Here is a 9,520-nt window from a genome sequence, read left to right as displayed (position 1 = left end):
TTCACAAACAACAGACGGACAGAGGGGACGGTAGAACAGAAGGATCTCCTCATATCTGTTCAACAGTGTTGTGTGCATCCTGCAGTCTGCTTTTGGTTTGTCAGAAAACACTGAGCTTTGTCGTTTTTAACAGTGTGGGATGTCTCTACCCACAAGAACATCCATGTGATATTACTAACCAAAGGATCCTCACTATAAGATGTGGCTCCTGCGTTTCTTTTCTTGGAGAATGGATTGTTGTTGAAGCGAGGACAATGACTGAGGCCTTGCTTACTGATGGATATACACCGTTAGGTTTTATGTCCACCCTGGGATCGGAATTTCCTCATCTTATTTGGACTTTCCCTTAATTGGATGGTATCTAATGAGGCATGTAAGCAAAGAGATTTCCTTTCCTTGTTAGAGTACTTGACCGTGTTAACAGTGAAGGAAATGAAAGGAGCAAAGGCGAGTACCAAAGTTATTTAAATGGCAGTGAGGATATCGTGTCCCCAAATAATGTGCAGGGAGCTGGATGTGGCAAAGGCTGATGGGGAGGAAGACTCTTTTCAGTCAGTCTCCCGGTGTCCAGCTTGTAACCAAGAATATGACGTGGCACTGATCCTGCCGTGCTCTCACACCATGTGTGGTCAGTGCGTAGCTGCTGGAGAGAGAACAAGCTCAGGTCACTCTCTCCACCGCCGTGTCGGCCTCTCTGTCTGCTCTGTGCTGTGCCCCAGCTGCCGACATCCTGTGGAGCTGCCATGCGGGACCTGGTCCTCTGCCACTTCCTGTTTACCAAAACATCCTTGGCTGAGTCCTGCACGTGTCGGCAGGGAGACGGGTAACATGGAGGGAGCATCTGAAGATCACCTTCAGCATGTGCAGGTGAGGAATCCAAACTTCAAGATTCAGCATTTAAAGATTATTATGCAAACACAGTGAAAAGCTGGGTGGCATAATCATAAGACTGTGCTAAAAAGCTTATTAGAATAAACATACCAGTGGAATTAAAGAAGCATATGAAGTTAAATATAAAATATTTAATATATAATATTTTCTATAGTGTAGATTCAAATGTATACAATTTGAAAATGTCCACATGTCACAACTTCCCTAGGGATGTATAAATGTAAATTAAATACAGTATATATAATATGTGCCTAATCACAACCCAGATTTTAGAAACATTGAGTTAATGACTTTAAGTCGCCCAACAAGCCCCACATCATCTGGAAAGTCTCCAAGTGGTTTTACTTATTTTGAGTCACGAGATGTTACTTATTGACACCTTGTCATAAGAAATAATAAAGCTCTCGTTTATTTATCTATTTATTTTCTAAATAACATTTATTACCTCCATTGAGGCGGTTTATATTTTCATCTGCTGTGTTTATTTGTTTCTCTGTCTGTTAGTTAGCAGGATTGAGCAAAAACTACTAGACAGATTACCGCAGAACCTGGTGGAAGGATGTGGTAGATCAGGAAAGAACCCATTCAATTTTGGTGTAGATCTGGGTCAGGGGTCAGATCCATGATTTTTTTTTTTTCACTTTCTTTAACATTGTGAGATAGGCCGTCTTTCAACGTTTTCCTTGATTTCTCAGAGAAAAACGTATGGAACCTGATCAAAAAGATCATGCTTGTTTAGGGGACTGATATGAGTGTGTGCAATTTGGTGGAGATTCAAATAAAAATCCATATCTTTAATGTTAATGTTTAATGTCAATTAAATGTTGCATGATAAGGAGGTTATTGGGGCTCTACTGAGTCCCACTCTAGTTGACCTTAAATTTGTCAAATTTAAATGGACAGAGTTGGTAAATACTAGAAATTGGTGTCAAATTTTGTATTTACCTTTAATTTGACCTCATTTGTTAGGAAAGATCATAGACTGTTTACATACAATCTAAGGGAAGATGCTTATTTGCAATCTTGAGAGTGAGATGAGAAAATCAATACCACTGGGAACAAGGGGACTTACCAACATGGCTCTATAGGGACACTAAATCCACCACCACCTTTATAGTGGTTAGTTTACACAGTATGTCTAATTTTATCTATATTCTCAGTTTGTTGTCCTTACAGTTTGGGTTTATTATATTACAAAGGAGATATTGTGAGTTCAGTAGGGAACTTATGAGGTACTGTTAGGTGAGTTTTGTTACCTTTAGTAAGACCCAGGCTGGCTGTTAGTCTTTAAAATGCTAGTTATAATCATCACCACTGGAAACAAAGATAAATAGTATGTATACAAACTTTTGTGTATTTGATTTCACCGATACAGTGAGGCATTGCATGTAAGAGTCACTGAACAAATATATATGGAGCCTGGTTGATTTTCACGTCATGAAACAGATTGTCATGCTATGTGAAACCGATTGGTTCTAGATTTCATTTCAAGCCATCGCTGTCACTGTATTTACAGGGTCACACACACTGCAGGGATTCAGCACACAGCTGTTTACATGGTGAGTGGCCTGATGTACTGTTGGCTTCAGTCAGTTTCTAGAAACAAACCATGTTATCCTCACTGTCAACAGGTCAACCTATTGTGTTCACTCTCCCTGTTTGAACCAGGCTCTAATGCTGCCAGTTCCCAAATACCACCAGTGGATGGCGATGTAGACCTGCGAGAGGAGGAGATGGAGCAGTCAGTATTTGGTAAAGATTTGATGCTGTTAATCCCATTTAATTTAATAAACATTTAATGTACGTTTATGTGTACAGAAAATGAATTATATTTTTAGTTAATAAAACATTCACCTCTGCTCTACTTCAGGACTGTGCTTTGCTCTGGATCCCTCCAGCGTCCCTCCATCCCTCCTTCTTTCTAACGGCTCGCTCACTGCCACCTACCGAGGCCCTGCTACCCCACCTCCAGACAACAAGGTCAGAGGGCCAAAGATGACCTCTGACCCCATGGTCCCATTGGTCCTGCCGCAGGTGTGCGCAGATGTAGTCATTGCCCGGGGACAGTATTACTGGGAGGTGGATGTGTGTAACAGCTCCATGTACAGGATTGGTGAGCGCTCACTTCACTTTGTGTTTGTTGGTTTGATGCCAGTGCTGCTTATTGCTTCCAGAAACCCTTAGAAAACATTAGTCAGCAAGGCCCAGACTCACATGAAGACACACACTTGTAAACACACACACGTCATCATACAACTCAGGTCACATTGCCAACAACTGGTTAGAACTCTGGTTAGACCTCTGATCACAGGTTAGGCAAAAAAGCTATTTCCATTCTTGGTGTTCAGTAAAACTACTGCATCAGTTTTTCCCAAAATATCTGCGCCTTGCGTTTGACTTTGTATCCATTAGTGTGACATGACTAGAAATAAGTTTTCAATCCTTTCAGTTATAAAGAAGTTCCACTTCACGTCTCATGCACAAAGAGCTACAGTATCTTTACCTCCGTCAAGGAGGTTATGTTTTCATCTGAAATTTTTTTTTCTTTGTTAGTTAGCTGAATTTTGCAAATATTACTCCACCGATTTCCAAATTTTGGAAGGGTGGGGCACCCAAAAGAGAACTTGTTCAATTTTTGTGTGGATCCCAGATTTCTTTTTAACTTTCATTAATAATGTGAATATAATAGGAAAATATTTGGAGATATCAGGCATCAACATATTCATATTTAAGAAATAGTTCTTATTCGTTGATTTGCAATTGAACCAAACCTCAGGCATTTAAACACAAATAAAAAATGTGGCACTGATCGAGCTGTTAATTCAAAGAAGACAGAATAAATTAAATAATTATTCATTATTATTATTTATTATTATTATTAGATAATAGTAATGCACATCAAAAAAAGATACAGCACTTATTATACATACCAAAATGTGTTTACTTTTTCAAAACTTACCGATATGTTTCAAGATAGCCTCTATGTTTTATGTTACAACAACACTGCACTGTTGCTCAGGCTACAGCCACGAGGTACTGAGCAGTTCAATCACACAGGTCCGTCATCAGTTGGTCACAGTCACAGTGATGTGGTCTTTACAGGATGTGTGTGTGCAGTGGTTCTCTGTTTAATTACCAAACTTTATTGTCTGAGCAACATCATCATACTCATGCTCCAACTGTGGCACAATCTGAAAATCCACATCATCGTCAATAATGTGTGTGAGCTCCTAGTGCCGCCATGTGGAGAAACACAATATCACCTACTATGAACAGTGAATATGATGCTCTTACAAACCTTGGGTCTCTAAACATCCTCTAACATTTATTGAAGAACAACAGTCAGAGTCTATGGGCACGATTGCAGCTGTGTGATTCTACACAGAGGTGCTTAGCTGAATGCTAACATGCTCATGGTGACAACACTATATGCTGATGTTTAGCTGGTACAATGTTTTCCATCTGCATTACATGCTAATATTTGCTAATTAGCACGAAACACAATGTAGATTACAGCTGAGGGTGATGGGGATTTCATTGGTTTTACAGATATTTGGTCATAAGAGGATTGCATAATGTTACAGTAAGTTTGGACCTGATGATAGTGCTAAATAAAATGTAAAAGGGTCTTATTACATTTGATATAAACATATAGAATAAAAATCTGATTTGTAACAGCTGCTTTTGTGCACAGTGTATAAAAAGCTTCAGTTCTCTATCTCTCAGGTGTGATCTCATTGGATGGTTGCAGTGGCTGGTGGCTGGAAAGGCAGGGCCTGTCTTTTTGGGCAGTGTATGATGGGAGCTGGGAGCCGCTCTACACTGTCCCACCCCAGATCAAAAGCCTGGGGATCTTCCTTAACATTGGAGGGGGGGCCCTGAGCTTCCACAACCCTCTGACCCACGAGCACCTAGCCACACTTCCTACCCGCTTCGGCACCGCTGGGGTGCTCCCGGCTCTGGGCCTGGGCCAGGGCCGCCTGAGGCTGCGCTGCGGTGTGCCTCCTCCACCCCATGTCTTCCTCAGTAAGGATTCAACCTACAAGGGGCCAGGCGTTGCCAGTAGAGGCCAGTGGTGCAGGGAGACTCCTTTCTGGTCAGTGAGGAAAGTGATACAGAAGTTTGAGGAGCTGGCCGTGTCGGACTCAGACTCGGGCGTGGTGTCCAGCTTTGGATCGTCCTTGGCTTCCCTTCCAGATCTGGAGAATCCTGGGTTGCTTCCCTCTGGGCACTGGAGCTGAATGAGAAACGCTCCTGAAACTTCCTCTTCGATGGGAGCATAAAAAACTCCACCACCACTCCTCAGAGGGGTTTGATCTCTACATGTCAATTGAAAGGCTAATTTTTCATCTTGAGGGACTGCTGGTTGCCTCTCTCCACTCTCTGTGTGACCCCGGACCTGCAATTGACTCTCTCCCCAGGACACAGGCTTTTCTCTCAACCACACAACCCCCGCTGGTTTGGGCTTGGGCCAGAAACAGTCCTCTATAATGTGAAGTGTGAGGAAACAGTGGGCTTTTAGCAGCGGGACGCCCTGATTTGTCTCTGTGTGCCGGTTGTCGGACGGTAGGGGGTCCTACAGTAGTAATGTGCACGTTCCTGTGTGTGTATGTGGGCCTAAGCACTCCCATAAGTGCGTGTGCATTTGCTCTCTCACTCATCCATTTCGGTGTGTTTGTGAGGGAACAATGTACGAGCGGCAGGGGGGGAGATGGCGAGGTGCGAGTACAGTGACACCGGCGGTGTTGACACAGAGCAGCAAGAACAGGTGGTAACATACGTTCATCCCGCGGCCTCCCTTCGCTAGGACAGTAGGCCTGTCCTTTTCTGACCTTTTGAAAACCACAGGACTCCCCGAGACTTCAAAAGAACAACAGAGAGCAGGAGAACAGAGAGGGAGAGAGAGAAAACAGCACGCATGAATTAAAGACAGCAGGTGATGAAGTGGTAAGATAAAAAGGAAGAAGAAGAGATGGGCAGAGAAAGAGATTCTTAACGGCTCTCATGAATCCCCGAATAGATCAAGTGGCTCAGGCTACACTATCTGAGGATTTGTTTTAAGGTAGAAGCTGCAGAGGTTTTGACGTCACAGCGTACTAATGAATAAACATTAGATTTCTTGGCATATGAAATAATGAAAGTGGAAAGTTCATTATGGGGAATTAAAGCGTTTTAATATCTTGATTTGCTAAGCTTTTCCTTGGCGACTTAGACCTTCTCTTGTGTCTCTCCGTCATTGGCTTTTCGCTCCACTCAGCCCTGGTTTTTGCATGTTGGGACGTTGGGCACACATTCAATTCCAGCAATTCTGGCAAAGAGGATGGTGAAAGTATAAACTTTTCCTCATTTTCTCCTCAATCCTCTGGGCTCCAAGTCCCATTTGTAGAACCACTGGTGCCGAGGACTATTTATACTTGGCATCGCTCGATGTTCATATTCATTCAGCCTGTGGCCACTTATGAATAAGAATTGTAGAGGCCATTGAAGGAGTCGCCCTCTGCTTTTCTGTCAGTGCCAGGGTTTGCTTCTTTGGAAGGTGCAGTCTCAAGAGAATTTAGTCAGACCACCCAAACCTCAAATGTGACTGTGAAGGAGAAAAAGATCCATCAGAATCAATCAGAAGTTTCTGTGCAGATCCTCTGAGGAAGAGCAGCAGTGGACTGATTTTACATTCACGAAAAGAGTGAAGAATATTGCTGATGAGTCGTGTGAGAAAACGACAGAGAAGCACGTCAGGATGACAGTGTGTTGATGTTTAACGGACAGCGTATTTACCACGAGGGTTAAAAAATGTGTGTGCCTTGACTGTTTTGGAGCAGCTCTTTCTTTCTCTCTTTCATTCTTTCTTTCTCTTTCTCTCTCTCTCACGTACAGAGTGTGTTGAAGTAATCCGACTCTTGTAAACAGAAAAATGAGAGCGACATGATGCAGATTTCAAAGGGCGGAGTGTGACAGGGAGGATGGATGAGACTGGAGGCCCGTTGGGCCATGTGTGCGTACAAAGGCCAAACATGGATTCTGACTCAATGTAACTAAGGACAGTCGCTCCATTTTCATTTGTTGAATTCAGGATATTTATTAATGTATTTCACTGTTGTGCATTCTTTCTATTCTACTGTTTAATATGTTCAATTATAATTTTGACTTTACACTTTCACATCCGTATGTTGTCTTGTGATTTTGCTCTTGTCTTTATGCTTGTTATAGCCTATGAATAGCACTTTGATTGGCCTTGTTGTTGAATTGTGCCATACAAATAAACTTGACTTACTTTAACACTTTTACTTCACTATTCACTGAAGGCCTACTAACAAAATGATGACATACATTTACCCAAGCAGTGTACTTCAGCTCAATGTGAGGTAGTTTGCGCTATTGAATAATTCTTCTTCACATTTCAGATATATTACTTACCTACAGAAAACCGAATAAACTTGTGAGGAGTTTGTAAAATACAATACAATACATTCCAACAGCTAAACTAACAAAAGCCATTGAACAATGTTATGTAATGCCATAATATAACATAAAACAGCCATATACACAGGCAGGAGCCACTGCTGTAGAAGAGAATGATACTAGAGAACAGTTGGCTCATAAAATGTTTGTAATTGTGTAACTTTACTTTGATTTTCTTTCTACTACTGTAATGAATTAGTGTGTTGCTAAATCTAATTTTACTACATCATTGGATTCTTGTAATACATTTTCCTGATAATACTTTTTGTCCTTATTTTAAAAAATGTACAGTTCTTTTGCTCGTGATTGTTAATAGATCCCAATATTCTTCCAGCTCTGCGACACCTCCATGGTAATTAAGGACATTTATAAGACTGAAGTTATGATAAATTATCAAACACATGTTGCTCCACCTAAACCAAACTGCTCATTGGTGACAAATGATGCTGAGAAGAGACTGTATACCCTGTGATTTATTTGCATCGTCTATTTCTATATCTCAAAGTGACCTCATCGTCAATATGATCAAAACCAGGATAAAATCATGTTCTTGACTTGACACGCTCACAAGTTTCATTTCAAGTGAGACAAATATCACTTTATATTTGCTACAAATGTAAAGGAGAAACTTAATAATGAACCTTTCCTATATTAAATACTTACCAAAATAATATTAAATTAATTAAATTCAATTTTGCGCAATGTTGTGTGTTCACCCTACTTGAGGACTTTCCTCTCCTAGTACTATTATTCTTATTTTATTCCTTTCCATCTTGCCATCATCGTCTTGTCACTCTTGGGACACTGTCTCACAAGATGTAATGATTCGAGCTGTAATTGTGTGAAACCCTTTAACTACTAAGTCAAAGTGTGGACATCACATGCACATTGGGGCCAGTCAGATTTCACCCTGTAACCTCAGGTCTCTTCACCTCGAGGTGTCAAAATAAACCACCGCAGTCCTGCCCAGTACATTTGGAGATGACTCCTGCTCGCTAATTGTCTGCGGTCGTTATTGTCACGCACTCTCCATCGTGGGTGTAATGAAGACACAGAAAGAGGAGCTTCATCCCCTGCTCGCTTTTCTCTCGCCAGTTTCGACCGTGTCTGCCAATCGATGCCGTGTGAATGAATAAACATACAACTCCGCACGACTTCTCCCAGGTTTGCATGCAGGCTGAGGAAAAGGCCCACTCGTCCCTTTCCGCTGCCGCCAGCAGCATCGAATTAGCTTTACAACTGAGCGGACCCCCTCTTATTACCATCATTATCAGCATCAGCATAACACTGGCTGCTGCCTCCACCGTGCGCTCCTTGTTTTGTTGCTCCGTCATTTGCCATTGAAGCGTCCTCTGAGGTACATCCTGCGTTTTACTGATATGCACAGTTACATAAAGACTGCAGCTCCTGTGGTGGTGGTGGGGGGGCACTTCACTTCACTTCTCTTGATCTGATCATTTTTCCAGCTCCTCTAATGAGCCGCCTCCTTTAGATGTCTGCATGTGATAGAAAAAAAAAAGACCCGAACCTGGAATTGGACGCGTGCGTTTTGGAACGGAATGCGACAGGAAATGCACAATTACAGCCTGAGTTTGTATCGAGGCAAATCTACACATGAGTCAGAAATAAGACTAAGTGGTGCATTTATAGCACGTTAATATATAGACCGAGATAGGAGAGGTCACAGAAGCTCTGAACGGAATCTGTCCTATGAGCCACATGAGAGGTTCTCTGTGAGCCAGGATGTGACGCGGCCCTGTAGGAAGGCGCAGAGACTTCCATGCGTAACTGCTCGAAATCAGCTGACTGGTGTTTTCATCCCTTTTGGATTTTTAAGTCGTCACATGTAGGACTCATTGTGAAGCGGGTAAAACATGTCATGCTTGTTAGAGCGGCTCGAGCTTCCACGTGATGAGGAACAGGTGGTGTGTGTGTGTGTGTGTGTGTGTGTGTGTGTGTGTGTGTGTGTGTGTGTGTGTGTGTGTGTGCGTGCGTGCGTGTGTGTGTGTGTGTGTGTGTGTGTGTGTGTGTGTGTGTTTGCGGGCGGGTTAGGCACATCACAAAGGCACATCTGCCGGGCCATCATAGCTTCTCAGGCTGAATATTCACACCTCCCCGCCCGAGCATGGAGCAAACAGGATGCGGTTCCCCGTGTGAGTGTGTGTGTAGT

General features: G+C 42.5%; 1 protein-coding gene across 1 annotated transcript; it reads left to right on the top strand.

The window, feature by feature from the left end:
- On the top strand, nt 1-7,562 carry LOC117773211. The gene is made up of 5 exons (XM_034604929.1): nt 1-867; nt 2,408-2,450; nt 2,560-2,643; nt 2,762-3,004; nt 4,618-7,562. Exons 1-5 carry the CDS (start codon nt 469-471, stop codon nt 5,130-5,132), a joined length of 1,284 nt encoding a protein of 427 aa, XP_034460820.1. The 5' UTR covers nt 1-468; the 3' UTR covers nt 5,133-7,562.
- The last annotated feature ends 1,958 nt before the right edge of the window (nt 7,563-9,520 follow it).

The sequence above is a fragment of the Hippoglossus hippoglossus genome, chromosome 13 (assembly GCF_009819705.1).
Source record: "Hippoglossus hippoglossus isolate fHipHip1 chromosome 13, fHipHip1.pri, whole genome shotgun sequence".
Taxonomy (NCBI): Eukaryota; Metazoa; Chordata; class Actinopteri; order Pleuronectiformes; family Pleuronectidae; genus Hippoglossus; species Hippoglossus hippoglossus.
This window is presented reverse-complemented; position numbering and strand designations above follow the sequence as displayed.